Genomic DNA, 21,864 nt, shown 5'->3' with positions numbered 1-21,864 from the left:
TTTCAGTCTCTTAAAATTGTCTAACTCATAGTTGCATGAAGTAATATATCCAACTATTTTATATACTCAATTTTGACACTTGAAAAGATATTCGATATGTTGCATTTTGTATTATATATTAATGAAAATTATGTTATATTATATTATTTTTTGTTATTGGAAATTATTTTAAGATAAATAATTAATATAATTTTTGTAAAAAATAATTTTAGCAACGGATGTGACTGACTCGATTCAATGAGTCACCGTCCAATGTCACACGCAATTACCCTACCAATGTTTGTTATCCACTTGGCTTTTCCCATCCCAATACGTCTATAAATAGGGACATTTCACCACTTCAAACGAACAAGAAACTCTCTCTCTCTCTCTCTCTCTAGCTCTAGCTCCGTATCCCTCTCTGTGGCGGCCGGCCATGGCAAGTCCAGCTGAATCCGCCGACCAGAAGGTGAGCTTCGCCGCTCCAAGAAGCTTCGCCACCACATTCAAGGCGGCCGTCAAGGAGACTCTCTTCCCCGACGATCCGTTCCACGACTTCAAGAACCAGACATTTTCCGGTAAAACCAAGAAAGCAATCCAATACTTCGTCCCAATCTTCCAGTGGCTCCCCAACTACAACCTTCGCCTGTTCCGGTACGATCTTCTGGCCGGAATCACCATTGCCAGCCTCGCCATTCCGCAAGGAATCAGCTACGCCAAGCTCGCCAACGTCCCTCCGGTCATCGGCCTCTGTAAGCCCTTCCGTCGACTGACATATATATGCTTTAATTGCAATCTTAAAGTTACAGATTGTTTTACGTAAAAACAAAAATAACAATTTTTTGAAAAGGAAATGCTAAAGCGGCAATGCATTCGTGCAGTCATAGGTGAATATTCGGTGGGAGCTTTCTTTAATGGCGACTGATTATTAATAATAACACAATAATACTAAATCGTGCTTTTAACTTGTTGGTATATGCAGATTCAAGCTTTGTTCCTCCCCTTGTTTATGCCGTGTTTGGCAGCTCCAAGCATGTTGCTGTTGGAACGGTGGCGGCCTGTTCTTTGCTTATATCATCGACGATCGGAGACAAAGTGTCGCCAAATGATAATCCGGACTTGTATCTTCGCCTGGTTTTCACGGCCACTTTCTTCGCAGGTCTCCTTCAAACAGCCATGGGCTTCTTGAGGTGAGATCTTCGACGAAATTAAAGAAGAAGCTGATGCACACACACACACACACATATACTCACACTTTAAAGTGGCAATTGAATCGCGTCAAATTTATTATAATCTCCAGTGATTAATTACAGGTTTTAGTGATGTTCGTGCAGGCTTGGAATATTGGTGGATTTCTTATCGCATTCGGCGATCACCGGATTCATGGGCGGCACCGCCATGCTGATCTGCCTGCAACAGCTGAAGGGCATGTTTGGATTGAAGCATTTCACCACCAAGACTGATGTAGTTTCGGTTTTACGTTCAATCTTCAGCCACAGAAATGAGGTTTTACGGCCATACATAATATAAATCATTTGAGTCAGTTGTTATTTTAAAATATATAACTATTAAATTATGTTAATATGTATAATCAAAATTATTTACTTTGTCTGTTGTTCCATCACTTTCTTCGAGATTTACCATGACGTTTAGACTCCCCCACGTATCCGTCCACGGTTTTTTCTATAGCATCGTTGCTTAAACGAAGGCCCTTCCTTAGGAAGGAGAATCATTAGGCAATAATACATGCCTAATTAATATCCAACCCTGATCTTTATTAATTCTAATTAATAACAATAGTATATCATAGCACATGATACAGTTATATAAAATTTTAATTTGTCAATTATTTTTTACGTATTTTTATTAATTTTTGTAAAATGCAGTGGCGAGGAGAGAGTGTGGTCGTGGGTATAATTTTCCTGGTATTTCTCCAAGTCACGAGATATTTTGTAAGTTCCTTCTTCACGAGATATTATATGTATTTATATTAATAATTAAATATATATAATTAATTTAGGGTTTTGAATTTTGCAGTCAAAAAAGAAACCAAAGCTATTCTGGGTGTCTGCAATAGCTCCGATGGTGGTGGTGGTTACTGGCGGCCTCTTTGCCTACTTAGCTCATGCCGAGAAACATGGAATTGAAATTGTTAGTTCCCTTTGCCTCTCTTTATTTTTTTTTATTAATGTGCATTTTGAGCTTCTAATTAATCATTAATTACTTTCCTTCACAATTAATCTGGTAACAGAAGATTAAAATATATTTTTTTATTTAATAAATAATAAAACCAAATTAAAAAGTCTTTAATAATGTGATCAAATTTTAACTATTAGATAATAGGTCACATTGCACACCCAACAAAATTTTCCTTCTCCTCTGGTTTTTCCTATTTTGTCCTTTTCAAAATCGCAGTGGGCCGTATGTTGTGCTCACTTCGGCCCATTTCCAACTAGGCCAATCCACAGAACATTCCTTTCTTCTTGCCTAGCACAGAATCTTTTTCGGCCCAAATATTGGGCTAGGGCTGGAGGGGCCGGCCTAAAGCCAGGTACTTACATCCCCATATGCTAGGTATAGCTTCTGGATTCTGTACTTGTTCATGTAAAAGGGCAAAAAAGTAATCTAAAAATGCTTATATCATTTATTTGGACTAGTGAAAAGAATAGCTAGGTCTGATTTTTTAAACATGCACGATAACCAATCCATCATGTACATTATATATGTATATACTAAATTTTATAGATGTATTAGACTGAATGGCAAAAGAAATTACTGGGACTCATGATCTTAAAGCTTGAATTATATATTTTTTTATTTAATTGAATAAAAGAGAAGAGAACAAATACATTTATGCCGAAGAAAGGGACAACCTTTTTAGTTTATTATTCTTAAAAGCAAGTGAAATATTTTCCTTTAATTTTGTCTTTTAGAAATCTTCCAAATTAACTTTCTTTGGGCTTGTGATTGCAGGTTGGTGACCTGAAAAAAGGGTTGAATCCCCTTTCCATTAAGGACCTAAACTTTGACGCTAAGTACATATCAGCCCCTCTGCAAGCTGGGATCATCACGGCCATGGTGGCTCTTGCTGTAAGAACCAAGAACTTCATCATTAAAATTTAAAATCACGCTTTTTCCTACTTTGTCATAATAAAGGTTCAAATGGGTAACTCCTTAACTATATACAGTTGTTTCCAAACATATGTATTTATATATATATATATATACAATGTTAAAATTAAAATATTAATGTTACTGCAGGAGGGAATAGCAATTGGAAGGAGCTTTGCCATAATGAAGAATGAACAGATTGATGGGAACAAGGAGATGATTGCCTTCGGTTTGATGAACATAGTCGGCTCCCTCACTTCTTGTTACTTGACTACAGGTCCCTATATATCCGAAAGTTGATGAAGAATTTGATTGAGAAACGAATAAAAGGATTTTCTTATAACGGTTCAATACGACGGTTTCTTAATTAATCTGCAGGGCCATTCTCCAAAACCGCTGTCAACTTCAACGCTGGGTGCAAGACAGCAATGTCGAACGTGGTGATGTCCCTCTGCATGATGCTCACCCTTCTCTTGCTAGCTCATCTCTTTCGCTACACCCCTCTCGTCGCCCTTTCCGCCATTATCATGTCAGCTATGTTCGGCTTGATCAAGTACAAGAAGGCCTATCACCTCTTCAAGACTGACAAATTCGATTTCTGCATCTGCATGGTCGCTTTCTTTGGCGTCTCCTTCATTAGCATGGACATTGGCCTCATGTTATCCGTAAGCTATATGTATATATAGCACATCGATATGTGATTGATCACTAATGAGTCGCATCATTTTGTATAAAAATTTACCTTGTTGAATTGTTCACGACCTTTCCGTTTCAGATTGGGCTTTCCATCCTCAGAGCCCTACTGTACGTGGCAAGGCCTGCTAGCTGCAAACTAGGGAAGGTACCAAACTCAACATTATATCGCGATGTCGAGCAGTATCCTGGCGCAACCGAGCTGCCGGGAACCATTGTTCTGCAACTCGGTTCCCCTATTTACTTTGCAAACTGCACTTACATTAGAGAAAGGTAAACTTTAATTTTTGATTTTATACTTATATATATATATAATTGATTTGTGAACAATTGAGATTGATGAAGTTTTGCTCTTGCGTTCTTGTCTTTGTTTAAATTTTTTACCAGAATTTTGAGGTGGGTTAGAGATGAAGAGGATAACAAGAATGACATTGAGCATCTTTTGTTGGATTTCGGAGGTAAGTTCGATGATCTAATTAAGTAGGAAATTGCAGTTTAAGCTTGGGAAGGTTGAACAAGTTTACATGGCAACAATATTAATGTTTATGATTTCTTGTAGATGGCTAGTGATGGCAGAATTTTATTCTGATTTGTGTTAATGTAAGTTTAATACAAGATGAATGTTGCTATGCAGGAGTTACATCGATTGACATAACCGGGCTGGAAACCCTAGTTGAGGTCTTAAAAAACATGGAAGCAAGAGAGATTAAGGTGCCCTTCACTATTCTATCGTTCTTATCCATAATTATTATAATTGCCATGATATAATAAAAATTATACATATATTCTTTTTATATGAAATGATATAATTCATAATTAACTATTCATAAAAAATAAAACTATATAGCAAACTCGATTACAGTTACAAGGAATGCAACTATCACATCGTTTTAATTGAGGAAAAAAAATCCATTAAAATAACTTATGATAACAGAAATGATATATTGGTATTTCATTCTAACGATATTAAAGTATTGTTTTCCTTACCCGATTGAGTAAATGTTGCAGGTGGGTTTAGTGAACCCTAGGCTTCAGGTGATGGAGAAGTTGATAGTGACAAAATTCGTAGAGAAAATTGGGAAAGAAAATGTATTCTTATCAATCGAAGATGCAGTAGAGGCATGCAGATTTGCACTCAAAAGATCAAAGCAAGTTGATTCGTTAGGGGTGGAATTATGCACTTTGTAACCCTAAATGTATGTAAATGAAGAAAGGCATCCATCCGTTTAATTAGACTGGATGAGAAAATATATATTTTAGTTATCCTCAAGTTTTGTATGAGCTTTCATATTCGGTTATCTTTTTGTCACTTGCTTTACCATTAGGTATAAAGGTGTATAAATTTTATTTTAGACCGGCAAATTAAATTGGACCAAATTTTTTAGCCTTTGTTCTGACCAAAATTCAAATTTTTCTCAAATACCTAGTGTCCAATTTTTTTGTATATTCAATAGCACAATGAAGTGTTAAATAAGTTTTTATATATTTAATTTAATTTCATGAATGAATTTAAAAAAATTACTGTAACTTTTAGAATTAAGGTTAAATCGGTTAATACATTGTTAAATTTTTAGAGTCAGAAGCACATTAATAAATAAATACTTTTTTAATATCATGTCCCTCTCATAATAATTACACAATCACAAGTATTTAATTTTTATTAAAATTAATTTAATTTTAATTTTTAAAATATAATAACAAATTTAACTCAAAAAAAGAAAGTGGAATAGCTTTGCAGGCACCTCGCCTTATTCATGCTTAGTTTGACTAGACTTTTTTTTAGAGCTTTTAAATTAGACAGAGTTTAAGTTGTTTAATAGCATTTAAGCTAATAAGTGTTTAAATAAATATGTTTTTAAGTTATTAATTAAAAACTATATGTTTGATTTGTAAAATCTGATAAAATATTAGAATTTGAAAAATGAATATGATGTTAAATAATATAAATAAAACTCTGAAAAATATTAATTTTTAATAACATAATTTATAAATTAATGTCCAATTACTAAAATATTTACAATTACATGTTAATAAATTATATTAATACAATACTTTATTATAAATTTAGATTTAATTCATACAAATCTTGAATATTTAAGTTGAGATATTATATAAAATTTCTTATTCTTATATGTATATATGAGGGGAGTATATGTATATGACTCATCCACAGATCCGGCGACGAGGAGATCAAGCTTGCGGCGCTGGGCTGCGACGGTGCTGGGAGCCTTGCAACTCTGGGCGACAGCGACGACCGTGCCTTCGTCTAGATCCGGTGATGGCGCAGGGAGGCAACGACCGTTTCTTCGTCAAGATCTGGCGACGGCGCTGGGAGGCTTACGGTGCTGGGCTGCGACGGCGACGGTGCTGGGTGTCTTGCGGTGACGGCGACCATTTATGGAGGAGGAGACCTGGCACAGCGGTAGCCCGTAATGAAGTAGGAGCTGAAGGGATGATGGGAGAAGAGGGATAGGAGGTGTAAATATTATAAATGTAGGAGAGTAAAATTGTAAATGACTTGGTCAACTTAAAAAGCCCTCTACAGCGTTTTTTTACTATTTGTGATAATACCTCTAATAACTTAGTTTGAAAAATTAACTCTATTACTTTTAGAGTCAAAAGTAATATTGCCCTTAAGAATCTACCCTTTAAGAATATTCTTGGAGGCAAAAACACCATTGTCTCTATTAATTTTGTCTCTAAAAGTTCACTTTATTAGATTTTAGGAGACAAATTGAACACATTTGCCACTAAATTTAAATTTAATTTTTAGGCTCATCCTTTGTTTTTGTTTTTGTTTTTTTTTTTCTTTTTATCACTTCAAAGGTATTGAAACTACGTTAGGCCAGACTGCAACTAAAGTCTTTAAGTCTATTTAGAGAGTGAACACTAACAAATTAGGAGTGCGATTTTGTTCACCCTCTTTAACGAGGGTGAACGTAACCCCTAGTGCTTTAGGGGTTACAAATAATAGAAAGAGGGAGGGGGAAATAACATAGGGTGAACAAAATCGCACTCACAAATTAGTGGCATGCGCAGTTGATTGGCTTTCTCCATTAGGATGGCTAATCAAGATGTGAAATTGACACAGAAATAAGTGTCCATCGAGTTGTCTAATTAACGTCGCAAATTGTTCCTGGAACTCTCCGAATTATTAGCCATCCTATATGAAACAGACATCTATGAATCGTGACTCCTTGGCTAATTCTATAGAGAGGGCAACTTGACGCCAGCAGCCCCACAGAAGCTTTGTCCAGACCTTCTTACAGATAAACCTTTTCCTTAATTTACTCTTCCTCTTTGATGCTTGCTTGATCGACGTTGATTGGGACTATTGAAACAATATCTAAAAGGGTTCTGAAATTATTGCCACTAGATTTTACGGCTCATAGTTGCAGCTTGCGTTTCAAACTCTCTCTCTCTCTCTCTCACTAAATCTATATATATATCAAGCTATCCATGATGTTGCACACTATCACATTCAAGCAGGTAACAACTACGTAGTATAGTTTCTTCTTGTGCATGGCCAACTGAGGGAGGTTTATTTGGTGAAGAAGAGATACAGGCTATTATATATAGTTTAATTTTGGGGGAATGCTACTACTTGATGTGTTTCTAAAAGTGACAGTTAATATAAGAAAATGATACTACGTACTGTCTCTCTTTGTAATAAGTTCAAAGATATATACATCACCATTGATAACACAATAGCAAGAGAAACCTTAATTTGCAGCCTCTAAATGTGCTTGATGGACTGTTCATTAATTAGGCAAGTGAATTAGTTAGAACTAAGAGTGATTCTATGTTAATTAATTGGTCTGGTTTTATATAACTCATCAAAATCAACTCAATCGTGTGCACGTCTATAACTTTGGACCCAAAATTTGTAATCAAAACCTGTAACACACCAAATCACAAATATCTATTATATATATATATGATGTACAAATTATGATATCAAAAATAAAAGAACCCAACAACGATAAATTACACAAGCTGATAATTAACTAAAAAACAAAAGATTTTAGAGTTAAAGACTAAATTTTTAGTGGCTTTTATAATGGCTCATTGGCTCAATTTATTAATCTAAACTTGGATAATGCCAATCAAGTTTACATAATTCTTCCGAAATCAGATTAAAAAGAGTCTAAACCAAACAAATCCAAATCACTTTGTTAAACCTATATATTCAAACTCATTCACAATAATCACTTTGTTAAATTGATTCTTGGGAGTTAAATAATCTTTTGCTAGAAACAGGAAGGAAGAACGGCTAGAAAACAAACACATCGATGAGATTCATTGGTTGGAGGTGGGAATTATGTATATATATATATATATATAATACATTACAAAACAGATTAATTAAGAAGGAGATGTTCTATTGCATTTTGCTCGGTTTCCTCCGTTAATTCGCATTTTGTATTTGTTTAGTGTTTTTTTTTTTTTTTTTTATAACTCAGGTTCCAAGCTTTGCCTAAATAATCTTGAAAAAGAGCAACATTTCCCCTAGTTCACTTTTTAGATTAATCTAGATACAGTTGCAGGTTTATACACATTCAGAGTGGACTTTTGGGAAGCAACTTCCCTTCCCATGAACCTCACCTTCACGTCGTACGGATAGGACTCTCATACAAGCGACAGGGCACATAATAACATTGCTTCCATAAGAATGACTTACCTTTTAACATTAAATGCTATCTTCTAAAATGTCACTAAGATTCAAACATCCATACTCTTGTAATTCTCATTAGGATTATCATTCTTACGTTATTTTCGTCGTTCGTGTTCTCGATTTTGACAAAAGAGATAAATTGTAAGTGAAGACTTAATTTTACTATACAGAATATATAAAAAATCGAACCTACATGGTCTATTAATATGAATCCCAACTCATCATAATCTAATCACTCAACCTGGGTTTTGAAACTTTTTAATACTCTAGTACTTTACGGTTGTTATTTAATATTTTTTTGCGATGCTGTTTTTTATAAGGTTCGTCACTCACTCCCACAATTTTCTTCGACATGGGATTGTTTAGTGTTTTCTTAGGTATTCCTTGCGCGGTAGAAGACAGCTGAGACAGGATTGATTGATTCAAGAAACTTAGTTTAAAGCCTATCATATCAAACTTGTCGGCTTGGCAGTGGTAGGCCAATGCCTCCGTATAGGGTTGACGGGTGACACTTCTTTTTTATACCAAAAATCTCAATTGTTACTAATATTTAATATATTCTTATCAACTGTTATGGTTGGCTTGTGATAGCACAATAAGCTAGCTAATCTCACATTTGAATTAAATATTTTCTCTTAAATTATCTTCATTTCTAAGTAACCCAAAACACTTAATTTTTACATATTATATTAGAGCATATGAAAAAATAATTAATTAAAATATTTATTAAAAAATAATTATTAAAGTGACCCATGATACAAGAATGGATGACCTCTGTGTTAAAAAATATGAGTAAATATTATTTTTCTTATTCTATAAATTCTCCAAGTTTCTTAAAGAATGTCAGAATTTTTATGAAATTATTTAATGTCACACTCACCATAATTTTAATATTTATAAGATACCACAGAACCTAGCATGGATAAGAAGTCTAGAATATTCTTTAAATAACTTTAAAAAAAAATTCTTTAGAATATTTTGCCAGTTAACTAGCTTAGATCTCTAGGCTTTAAAAAAAAAAAAAACAAGTCCATTTGTTAAGGAATAAGTTTTTCTTTAATTTATGAAAATTTTAATATGTTGACTAATTGTGTCACACAAATAGGTATGATAATGCATGAAAATAGGGTTTAGACCATATAACTCTTCATTTTAGTCTCTAAAAATTGTCTAACTCATAGTTGCATGAATAATATATCCAACTATTTTATATACTCAATTTTGACACTTTATTGGTGAATTCATATGTTGCATTTTGTATTATATATTAATAAATAATATATTATATTATATTATTTTTTGTCATTAAAAATTATTTTAAGATAAATAATATAATTTTATAAAAAATAATTTTAGTTACGAATGTGCACCCAATTGACCGAAACCATTAAATTATAGTTTTATCTTTTAGAATGATTATCCTTACGTGATCCTATACTCGTGTCCTCCTCAATTACACGAAAAAATAAATCTCATAAGTGAATTATTGTCTCATTATGGAGAAAAAAGTTTGAATTCGTGTCTCACTAAATTGACACTGATGATTTATAAAAAAAATTAACACTCATATAACAATTATTCTTACCAAGTCACCTATACCTTGGGGCCAATTATAGTTTCATCTTTGTAAATCAACTCAATGAGTCACCGTCCAATGTCACGTAATTACCCCTACCAATGTACATTATCCACTTGGGTTTTCCCATCCCAATACGTCTATAAATACGCACATTTCACCACTTCAAACGAACAGCAATCTCTCTCTCTCTCTCTCTCAAGCTCTGTATCTCTCTCTGTGGCGGCCGGCAATGGCAAGTCCAGCTGAATCCGCCGACCAGAAGGTGAGCTTCGCCACTCCAAGAAGCTTCGCCACCACATTCAAGGCGGCCGTCAAGGAGACTCTCTTCCCCGACGATCCGTTCCACGACTTCAAGAACCAGACATTTTCCGGTAAAACCAAGAAAGCAATCCAATACTTCGTCCCAATCTTCCAGTGGCTCCCCAGCTACAACCTTCGCCTGTTCCGGTACGATCTTCTGGCCGGAATCACCATCGCCAGCCTCGCCATTCCCCAAGGAATCAGCTACGCCAAGCTCGCCAACGTCCCTCCGGTCATCGGCCTCTGTAAGCCCTTCCGTCGACTAATTAACATATGCTTTAATTCCAATCTTAAAGTCACAGACTTTTTTACGTAAAAACAAAAATAACAATTTTTTGGAAAGGAAATGCTAAAGCGGCAACGCAGTCTCGCAGTCATAAGTCAATTCGGTGGGAGCTTTCTTTAATGGCGACTGATTATTAATAATAACACAATAATACTGTCTTGAGTTATAAATCATAGATACTAAATAATTTTCGAAAAATTTGGGAAGAGATCACTCATGAGCAGCGGCGGATCTACATGCCGGGTCATAATTAAAATTATTTTTTTATATAAAAATTAATTTTAATAATAAATTAGTCTAAAAAAAATTACTGACTATCTTACATCTAAAAAAAATTTGTGATATATAATTTTACATCTAAAAAAAATTTCAATCTCTTTTTATATAAATTTCTAAATCTGACCTTGAGAGTCAGTATTTTTTTTTTTTGGTTAACTCATCATCACGAGCGCCCCCGCTATTCCGCCCATGATTTTAGCAGGATAGGTAAATCAAGAAATCTAGCAGACAGGTTTCGACCCCTAGCACAACCGCAAACGTGAGGATGACAAGCATTTTTTATTTTTCAGGATCATTCCTTACCTGCTGAACTATTTCTTGATCAGAACTCAAATACAGAATCTGAGAACCTAAAAAACAATACCCAGTACATTCTTCCTTTGTCAATTGATCTATGTCGGAGATCCTTGAGAGTCATTTTTAGCACTTGGATGGCGGTGATTGGCTTTGCTTTGAAAAAAAAACTAAATCGTGGTTTTAACTTTGTTTGTATATGCAGATTCAAGCTTTGTTCCTCCTCTTGTTTATGCCGTGTTTGGCAGCTCCAAGCATGTTGCTGTTGGAACAGTGGCGGCCTGTTCTTTGCTTATATCATCGACGATCGGAGACAAAGTGTCGCCAAATGATAATCCGGACTTGTATCTTCGCCTGGTTTTCACGGCCACCTTCTTCGCAGGTCTCCTTCAAACGGCCATGGGCTTTTTGAGGTGAGATCTTCGACGAAATTAAGGAAGAAGCTGATGGACACACACACACACACACATATACTCACACTTTAAATTGACAATTGAATCTCTTCAAATTTATTATAATCTCCAGTGATTAATTACAGATTTTAGTGATGTTCGTGCAGGCTTGGAATATTGGTGGATTTCTTATCGCATTCGGCGATCACCGGATTCATGGGCGGCACCGCCATGCTGATCTGCCTGCAACAGCTGAAGGGCATGTTTGGATTGAAACATTTCACCACCAAAACTGACGTAGTTTCGGTTTTACGTTCAATCTTCAGCAACAGAAAGGAGGTTTTACGGCCATACATAATATAAATCATTTGACTGAATTGTTATTTTAAAATATATTACAATTAAATTATGTTAATAATCAAAATTATTTTCTCTGTTGTTCCATCACTTTCTTCGAGATTTACCATGACGTTTAGACTCCCCCACGTATCCGTCCACGGTTTTTTCTATAGCATCCGTGGCTTAAACGAAGGCCCTTCCTTCGGAAGGACAATCATTAGACAATAATACATGCCTAATTAATTAATATCCAACCCTAATCTTTATTAATTTTAATTAATAACAATAGTACATCATAGCACATGATGCAGTTATATGAAATTTAATTTGTTAATTATTTTTTATATATTTTTATTAATTTTTGTAAAATACAGTGGCGAGGAGAGAGCGTGGTCGTGGGTATAATTTTCTTGGTATTTCTCCAAGTCACGAGATATTTTGTGAGTTCCTTCTTCATGTATATTTTGAAAAATGTTACAAATAATAGCTTGTATTTATATCAATAATTAAATTAGGATTTTTAATTTGCAGTCAAAAAAGAAACCAAAGCTATTTTGGGTATCCGCAGTAGCTCCGATGGTGGTGGTGGTTACCGGTGGCCTCTTTGCCTACTTAGCTCATGCCGAGAAGCATGGAATTCAAATTGTTAGTTCCCTTTAATTGCCTCTCTTTATTTTATTTTATTTTTTTTACTAATCTGTATTTTGACCTTTGAATTAATCATTAATTACTTTCCTTCACAATTAATCTGGTAACAGAAGATTAAAATAATTTTTATTTAATAAATAATAAAACCAAATTAAAAAGTCTTTAATAATGTGATCAAATTTTAATTATTAGATAATAGGTCACTTTACACACCCAACAAAATTTTCCTTCTTTTGTTTTTCCTATTTTTTGTCCTTTTCAAAATCACACCAGTGGACCGGCCTAAAGCCAGGTCCGATCACACCAGTGGACCGGCTTAAAGCCTTGTTTTTCCTATTTTTTGTTCACTTTGGCCCATTTCCAACTAGGCCAATCCATAGAATCATTTTCGGCTCAAATATTGGGCTTGGGCTGGACGGGCCGGCCTAAAGCCAGGTACTTACATCCCCATATGCTAGGTATAGGTTCTGGATTCTGTATTTGTTCATGTAAAAGGGCAAAAAAGTAATCTAAAAATGCTTATATCATTTATTTGGACTAATGAAAAGAATAGCTAGGTCTGGTTTTTTAAACATGCACGATAACCTATCCATCATGTACATTATGTATGTATAGACTAAATTTTATAGATGTATTAGACTGAATGGCAAAAGAAATTACTGGGACTCATGATCTTAAAGCTTGAATTATATATATTTTTTATTTAATTGAATAAAAGAGAAGACAACAAATACATTTATGCCGAAGAAAGGGACAACCTTTTTAGTTTATTATTCTTAAAAGCAAGTGAATTATTTTCCTTTAATTTTGTCTTTTAGAAATCTTCTAAATTAACTTTCTTTGGGCTTGGGATTGCAGGTTGGTGACCTGAAAAAAGGGTTGAATCCCCTTTCCATTAAGGACCTAAACTTTGACGCTAAGTACATATCAGCCCCTCTGCAAGCTGGGATCATCACGGCCATGGTGGCTCTTGCTGTAAGAACCAAGAACTTCATCATTAAAATTTAAAATCACGCTTTTTCCTACTTTGTCATAATAAAGGTTCAAATGGGTAACTCCTTAACTATATACAGTTGTTTCCAAACATATGTATTTATATATATATATATATACAATGTTAAAATTAAAATATTAATGTTACTGCAGGAGGGAATAGCAATTGGAAGGAGCTTTGCCATAATGAAGAATGAACAGATTGATGGGAACAAGGAGATGATTGCCATCGGTTTGATGAACATAGTCGGCTCCCTCACTTCTTGTTACTTGACTACAGGTCCCTATCCGAAACCTGATAAAGAATTTGATTGAGAAACGAATAAAAGGATTTTCTTTTAACGTTTCCAGACGACGGTTTCTTAATTAATCTGCAGGGCCATTCTCTAAAACCGCTGTCAACTTCAACGCTGGGTGCAAGACAGCAATGTCGAACGTGGTGATGTCCCTCTGCATGATGCTCACCCTTCTCTTGCTAGCTCATCTCTTTCGCTACACCCCTCTCGTCGCCCTTTCCGCCATTATCATGTCAGCTATGTTCGGCTTGATCAAGTACAAGAAGGCCTATCACCTCTTCAAGACTGACAAATTCGATTTCTGCATCTGCATGGTCGCTTTCTTTGGCGTCTCCTTCATTAGCATGGACATTGGCCTCATGTTATCCGTAAGCTATATATATATATAGCACATCGATATGTGATTGATCACTAATGAGTCGCATCATTTTGTATAAAAATTTACCTTGTTGAATTGTTCACGACCTTTCCGTTTCAGATTGGGCTTTCCATCCTTAGAGCCCTACTGTATGTGGCAAGGCCTGCTAGCTGCAAACTAGGGAAGGTACCAAACTCAACATTATATCGCGACGTCGAGCAATATCCTGGCGCAACCGAGCTGCCGGGAACCATTGTTGTGCAACTCGGTTCCCCTATTTACTTTGCAAACTGCACTTACATTAGAGAAAGGTAAACTTTAATTTTTTATTTTATACTTATATATATATATTTGATTTGTGAACAATTGAGATTGATGAAGTTGTGCTGATCATGCGTTCTTGTCTTTGTTCAAAATTTTTACCAGAATTTTGAGGTGGGTTAGAGATGAAGAGGATAAAGAGAATGACATTGAGCATCTTTTGTTGGATTTCGGAGGTAAGTTTGATGATCTAATTAAGTAGTAAATTGCAGTTTACTTAAGCTTGGCAGGATTGAAACAAGTTTACATGGCAACAATATTAATGTTTATGATTTCTTGTAGATGGCTAGTGATGGCACAATTTTATTCTGATTTGTGTTACTGTAAGTTTAATACAAGATGAATGTTGCTATGCAGGAGTTACATCCATTGACATAACTGGGGTGGAAACCCTAGTTGAGCTCTTAAAAAATATGGAAGCAAGAGAGATTAAGGTGCCCTTCACCGTTCTTTAGTTCTTATCCATAATTATTATAATTGCCATGATTTAATAATAACTATACATATATTCTTTTTATATGAAATGACATAATTTATATTTAACTATTCATCAAAAATAAAAGTATCTACCAAACTCCGTTACATTTACAAAGAATGCAACTATCGTGTCATTCTAATTAAGAAAAAAAAATCCATTACCCTAGCGATATTTTTTAATCAATATTTTGTAAAACTATCATTTTCCTTACCCTATTGAGTAAATTTTGCAGGTGGGTTTAGTGAACCCTAGGCTTGAGGTCATGGAGAAGTTGATAGTATCAAAATTCGTAGAGAAAATTGGAAAAGAAAATGTATTCTTATCAATCGAATATGCAGTAGAGGCATGCAGATTTGCACTCAAAAGATCAAAACAAGTTGATACGTTAAGGGTGTAATTATGCAGTTAGCTTTTGTAATCCTAAATGTATGTAAATGAAAAAAAGGCATCCATCCGTTTAGATTGGGTAAGAAAATATATATATTAGTTATCCTCAAGTTATGTATCAGCTTTCATGTTTGGTTTTCAATCTTTTGAATAAAATCATCAGCCTTTTTTTGTCCTTGTGGTTGTGGTTTTCAATCTTTTGATTAAAATCATCAGCCTAATGTCTTTTCACACTTAAATTTTGGATCCTTCAGTTATCTGAACGGCTGGTTTACAGGATGAAGTGGTGGCTGACTGTATGCCTTTTGTGGATACGGTCGGTGCTCCTCCTAGTGAGGTGACAGATCCCAAACAAATCTGCTGCTGGAGACAAAATAAATAAATAAACTATAACTGCAGACATCGATAACTGCCTGATTCATTAAAACCTAGGGTTCACTAAACCCACCTGCAAAACATATATTTACAGAACATATATTAGAGAGAGTCATATTTGTGCAGAACATATATTACAGAAATATTTACAGAAGAGTCAAAATATCCATTTTACCCCTGCAATTAATGATCCAAATGCCTAAAACATCTCTCTCCATGTCTCTCTCTCGCTCTCCCTCTCACACCATCGGCCCCAACGACGGCGATAGCAGCGACAAGCGACGGCGGTGGCAGTGGCGAGGCGAGGCAACTGAGGCGACACGATGCGATGAGGCGACGGGGCGAGGCGCCGAAAGTTGCAGTGGCGAGGCGACGGTAGGTGAGGTTGCAACGGCGAGGGAATGGGGGAGAGGGAGAAGGAGATGAACAGGAATCAAAATATCGCGATATTTTATTGTCAAAATATCGCGATATATCATCATGTAAGTATTCTGTAAAAAAATTTTCTGTACAAATAGCATTTTTTTTCGTTAAAACCTAGGGTTCACTAAACCCACCTGCAAAATTTACTTAATAGGGTAAGAAAAGTTATTGTTTTACAAAAATGTTGAATAAAAAATGTCATTAAAATAAAATATCAATATCATTTCTGTAATTATATGTTCCTTTAATGGATTTTTTTTTTAATTAAAACCGCCTGATAGTTGCATTCTTTGTAATTGTAACCCAATTCACTAGATACTTTTATTTTTGATGAATAGTTAATTTTGAAAATCAAACACGAAAGCTGATACAAAATTTGAGGATAACTAATATATATATTTATATATTTTTCCACCCAATCTAAACGGATGGATATCTTTCTTTATTTACATACATTTAGGGTTACAAGTTCTACCTGCACCATTCCACCCTTGATATGTATTGACTTGCTTTGATCTTTTAAGTGCAAATCTGCATGCCACTACTGCATCTTCAATTGATAAGAATACATTTTCTTCCCCAATTTTTTCTCTTAAATTTGTTACTATCAACTTCTCCATGACTTGAAGCCTAGGGTTCACTAAACCCACCTGCAAAATTTACTTAATAGGGCAAGGAAAATGATTGTTTTACAAAATGTTGAATAAAAAATGTCATTAGAATAAAATACCAATATCATTTCTGTAATCATATGTTACTTTAATGGATTTTTTTTCTTAAATAGAACGGCATGATAGTTGCATTCTTTGTAATTGTAACCCAATTCACTAGATATTTTTATTTTTAATAAGTAATTAATTATAAATTACGTCATTTCATATAAAAAGAAAAAAAATGTATAAAATCATTATTATTATTATTATATCATGACAATTATAATATATAATTATGAATAAGAACTATAGAATGGCGAAGGACACCTTAATCTCTATTGCTTCCATGTTTTTTAGGACCTCAACTAGGTTTCCACCCCCTCTTATGTCAATAGATGTAACTTTTGTATTGGTTTTCGAATCAACCTATTTTTCGATCAAACACAGATTAAGCTCAATAAACAAGAATAAAGAAACAAAAAATACAAACACAACTCACACACACAAATAGTGACACAACGAGATACGTGTTTGGATCAATAGATCCTACTCACGACAGATCGGTTACAAGATCTTCAAACGAAAGTAAAACAATATTGCAAAAAATACAACTGAAACAAAATCCAAAAAACAAGAACAAGTGAATATATGTTCTAAACCAATCTCAAAATCAAGGCCTCGAATATGTTCTTTTAGCCAACCAATTTCTCACGTCTCAGGCACTTAAAATAACATAGAGATTAAAGCAATAAAGTCACTTATCACATGATCTTACCACGGAAATAACCTACTGATCAAAACACGAGAGAAGGATTCACAAGATGTGTCTCGCTTCAAGAGAAGGCGCTGATTTAGGGTTTTAGAAAGAGAGAGTATGCAATCTGTCTAGATTAAGGCAACACATAGCCCTTATATAGCAGCATCTAATGGACGAAAAATGGGCTAGGCCAGCAGCAAATGCAACACGGAAAACACATATGGACAAGGCTCGGCCCATAATAAACTCAACCCAAATGAAACCAAATGGCCAACATGATTTATATAACAACAGAATATGCATAACAATTAAATTCAAATGAAATGAATATAATATAATTCTCAATTTCATATAACAGTATGCAATCAGATTTAATAAATCAAAATGCAAATGAAAAAATCATTTAAACAATTTTAAATCACATAAAATCAACATCTTGCATAGCAACATTCATGTTGTATTACAAACTTTAGTAACAAAAATTAAAATAAAATTATGCCATCACTAGCCATCTACAAGACATCATATACATTAATATTGTTGCCATGCAAACTTGTTCAATCTTGCCAAGCTTAATTAAACTGTACTTTACTACTTAGATCATCAAACTTGCCTCCCAAATCCAACAAAATATGCTCAATTGTCATTCTCCTTATCATCTTCATCTCTAGCCCACCTCAAAATTATGGTAAAAAATTTGAACAAAGACAAGAACGCAAGAGCAAAACTTCATCAATCTCAATTGTTCACAAATCAAATATATATATAAGTAAAATCAAAGATTAAAGTTTACCTTTCTTTAATGTAAGTGCAGTTTGCAAAGTAAATATATAGGGGAACCGAGTTGCAGAACGATGATTCCCGATAGCTCAGCTGCACCAAGATACTGCTCGACATCGAGATATAACATCGAGTTTGGTATCTTCCCTAATTTGCAACTAGCAGGCCTTACTACATGCAATAGGGCTCCACGGATAGGAAGCCCAACCTAAAACAGAAGGGTCGTAAAAAATTCAACAAGATAAATTTTTATACGATTTGAATTCCATGCTTCTCGACATGAGCTAAATAGGCAAAGAGGCCGCCAGTAACCACCACCACCATCAGCGCTACTGCAGATACCAAGAATAACTTTGGTTTCTTCTTTGACTGCAAAGTCAAAATTCCAATTTAATTATATATAATATTTTTAATTATTAATATAAATACAAGATTTTATTTATAACTGTTTTTCAAAAATATGTGAGGGAGGAACTCACAATATATCTTGTGATTTGGAGAAATACCAAGAAAATTAGACCCATGACCACGCTCTCTTAGCACTGCATTTTATAAAAATTAATAAAAATATATCTTAATTAATCATATGTATTATTGCCTAAAGTTAATAATTAATTTAGTGATTTTAAATCTTGCACAAAGTTAGGATTAGATATTAATTAAGCATGTATTATTGCCTAATTATTGTCCTTCCTAAGGGCCGACCTTCATTTAAGCAACAGTCATGTGTCACATCCACATTAGAGGAGGTGCTAGATATAATACAAGAAATAATGATATATGGTCTCTTTAACCCTCTTTAATGATGAAGTGTCACATAATTGATGACATCGTCATTAATCATGACTTATACCATTATTCAAAAGAGTAATGTTATGAGTCATGACTGATAACGGTATCATCAGTCATGTATCACATCCTCATTAAAAGAGGTGTTACACATGGTCTTCTTAGTCTCCTTCAATGAGAAAGCATCACATAACTGATGACACCGTCATCAATCATGAGTTGTACCATTATTCAAAAGAAGTAATGGGATGAGTCATGACTGATGATGGTATCATCAATCATGTGTCGCATTCTCATTATAAGAGGTGCTAGACATATGAGATAATAACACATGGTCTCCTTAGTCTCCTTTAATGAGGAAGCATCACATAACTGATAACACCGTTATCAATCATAACTTGTATCATTATTTAAAAAAATAATACTACGAGTCATGATTATTGATGACGGTATCATCAGTCATGTGTTACATACTCGTTAAAGGATGTGCTAGACACAAAAGATAATGACACATGGTCTCCTTAGTCCCTTTCAATGATAAAGTGCCACATAACTAATGATATCATCATTAATTATGACTTGTACCATTATTCAAAAGAGTAATGTTATGAGTCATGACTGATAATAACTGATGACAGTATCATCAGTCATGTGTCACATCCTCATTAAAGGAGATGCTAGCTAAGTATAGAAGACAATGATACATGGTCTTCTTAGTCTTTTTTAATGAGAAAGCGTCACATAACTAATGACACTGTCATCAATCATGACTTGTACCATTATTCAAAAAGTGTAATACTATGAGTCAGTCACTCATGACGGTATCATCAATTATATGTCACATTCCCATTAGATGATGTCCGAGACACATAAGACAATAACACATGGTCTTCTTAACCTTATTTAATGAAAAAGTGTTATATAACTAATGATACCATCATCAATCATGATTTATACTAGAAAAAATCGTGTGTGTGTGTGTGTGTGTGTGTGTGTGTGTGTGGGGGGGGGGGGGGGGGGGGGGGGGGGACCGTCATAGTAAATCTCGATGAAAGGGATGGAACTAACGTAAAACCTCATTTCTGTGGCTGAAGATTGAACGTAAAACGGAAACTACGTCAGTCTTGGTGGTGATTCGGTGAAATGCTTCAATCCAAGCATGCCCATTAGCTGTAACTGGCAGATCACCATGGCGGTGCCGCCCATGAATCCGGTATTCGTCGAATGCGATACGAAATCCATGTGCCGCCCATGAATCAGCCTTAATTTCATCGAAGGTCTCACCTCAAGAAGCCCATAGCCGTTTGAAGGAGACCTGCGAAGAAGGTGGCCGTGAAAACCAGGTGAAGATACAAGTCCGGATTTTCATTTGGCGACACTTTGTCTTCGATCGTCGATGATATAAGCAAAGAACAGGCCGCCACCGTTCCAACAGCAACATGCTTGGAGCTGCCAAACACGGCATAAACAAGGGGAGGAACAAAGCTTGAATCTGCATATTATATAAACAAATTAAAACACAATTTAGTTTTTTTTTAAAAGCAAAACCAATTACCACCTTGCGTGCACTAACGACACATGAGTGATCTTTATTCAGTATCTTTGATTTATGACTTAAGACTGTGTTTTCGAGGCAGTAGTATGAGCGAATGAAATTTCAGTGTCAAAGCATATGTTGTCGACGGAAGGGCTTACAGAGTCCGATGACCGGAGGGACGTTGGCGAGCTTGGCGTAGCTGACTCCTTGGGGAATGGCGAGGCTGGCGATGGTGATTCCTGCCAGAAGATCGTACCGGAGCAGGCGAAGGTTGTAGTTGGGGAGCCACTGGAAGATTGGGACGAAGTATTGGATTGCTTTCTTGATTTTACGGGGAAAATGTCTGGTTCTTGATTTTCACCATCGGCGCCTACCTTTTGAAAGGTCAAGACAAGGGGGTTAATATATCTAAAAATGGGTCAGATCTAAAAGCTGGATTTCCATAGATATGGTTTTTAATTTTCGGCCAAAACCCCACAAGTGATAAAAATATTTTTGAAGTAGTAAAGGGTAATAATAGAGATGAAAGGAAACTGAAATATGGTAGAAATGGAAGAAGGAAATTGAAATGTGTACCTTTGGTTTGGGTGCAGAAATGAAAGAAGGAAACTCATATTTGTACCAGTGATTTCGGTGTGATGCAGCAACGGCAGCGTTGAGACAGCGAGGAGCTAGAGAAGGCAGTGATGTTGAGGCAGCAGCGGTGTTGAGGTGGCGGAGACGTTGAGGAGCAGAGGAGCCTTCAGCAATCCAGCGAGAGCAAGAGAACCACAGATGCGACCTCCCCAGCTATCGATTGAGAGCGAGGGCGAGCGAGCGAGCGAGCGAGTAGGGTTTGTAGAGAGGCAATAGATTTGGGGTTGGGCGCTGATTGGGGGTGGGCTTGGATTATTTTTTTATGCAAGAAAGTCCATTTTTAGAAAAAAAAATAAAAAAATGGGTGGGCTGAAGCCCACCATGGCCGTGGGCTATTTTAAAATCACATATGGTTAACGAACATCTATGAAATAAGTAACTATGTGATTAAAGTTTCAATTGAGTATAAATACCTAACTAACAGAGATTAATAATACCTAACTATTGCAGTAGTCACAAGAAATACATAACCTCTTTTAGTTTTCAAATATTTTATGAATTAAATT

The 21,864-nt window shown here is 35.1% G+C and overlaps 2 protein-coding genes and 1 pseudogene across 4 annotated transcripts; 2 read left to right on the top strand and 1 right to left on the bottom strand.

Annotated features, from left to right (window-relative positions):
• The first annotated feature begins 352 nt into the window (after positions 1 to 352).
• LOC127806060 (probable sulfate transporter 3.5) lies at positions 353 to 6,490 on the top strand. 3 transcript variants are annotated; one of them, XM_052343052.1, is made up of 13 exons: positions 355 to 731; positions 962 to 1,169; positions 1,314 to 1,485; positions 1,866 to 1,931; positions 2,017 to 2,130; positions 2,953 to 3,069; positions 3,241 to 3,367; positions 3,469 to 3,755; positions 3,866 to 4,056; positions 4,171 to 4,241; positions 4,418 to 4,494; positions 4,792 to 4,979; positions 5,957 to 6,105. In XM_052343052.1, exons 1-12 carry the CDS (start codon positions 416 to 418, stop codon positions 4,969 to 4,971), a joined length of 1,926 nt encoding a protein of 641 aa, XP_052199012.1. In that variant the 5' UTR covers positions 355 to 415; the 3' UTR covers positions 4,972 to 4,979; positions 5,957 to 6,105. The 3 variants fall into 3 exon arrangements, with proteins under 3 accessions (XP_052199010.1, XP_052199012.1, XP_052199011.1); XM_052343050.1 differs by lacking the exon at positions 4,792 to 4,979 and having other exon boundaries at positions 353 to 731; positions 5,957 to 6,490; XM_052343051.1 differs by lacking the exon at positions 5,957 to 6,105 and having other exon boundaries at positions 356 to 731; positions 4,792 to 5,053.
• Positions 6,491 to 10,208: 3,718 nt separating this feature from the next.
• Positions 10,209 to 15,583, top strand: LOC127806062 (probable sulfate transporter 3.5). The gene is made up of 12 exons (XM_052343053.1): positions 10,209 to 10,582; positions 11,402 to 11,609; positions 11,756 to 11,927; positions 12,302 to 12,367; positions 12,459 to 12,572; positions 13,434 to 13,550; positions 13,722 to 13,848; positions 13,946 to 14,232; positions 14,343 to 14,533; positions 14,649 to 14,719; positions 14,901 to 14,977; positions 15,254 to 15,583. Exons 1-12 carry the CDS (start codon positions 10,267 to 10,269, stop codon positions 15,416 to 15,418), a joined length of 1,911 nt encoding a protein of 636 aa, XP_052199013.1. The 5' UTR covers positions 10,209 to 10,266; the 3' UTR covers positions 15,419 to 15,583.
• Positions 15,584 to 17,327: 1,744 nt separating this feature from the next.
• On the bottom strand, positions 17,328 to 21,079 carry LOC127805705 (probable sulfate transporter 3.5; annotated as a pseudogene).
• Between the last annotated feature and the right edge of the window lie 785 nt (positions 21,080 to 21,864).

The sequence above is a fragment of the Diospyros lotus genome, chromosome 7 (genome assembly GCF_014633365.1).
Source record: "Diospyros lotus cultivar Yz01 chromosome 7, ASM1463336v1, whole genome shotgun sequence".
Lineage (NCBI taxonomy): Eukaryota > Viridiplantae > Streptophyta > Magnoliopsida > Ericales > Ebenaceae > Diospyros > Diospyros lotus.
The sequence above is the reverse complement of the archived record's forward strand: the minus strand, read 5'-3'. Positions and strand labels throughout refer to the sequence as shown.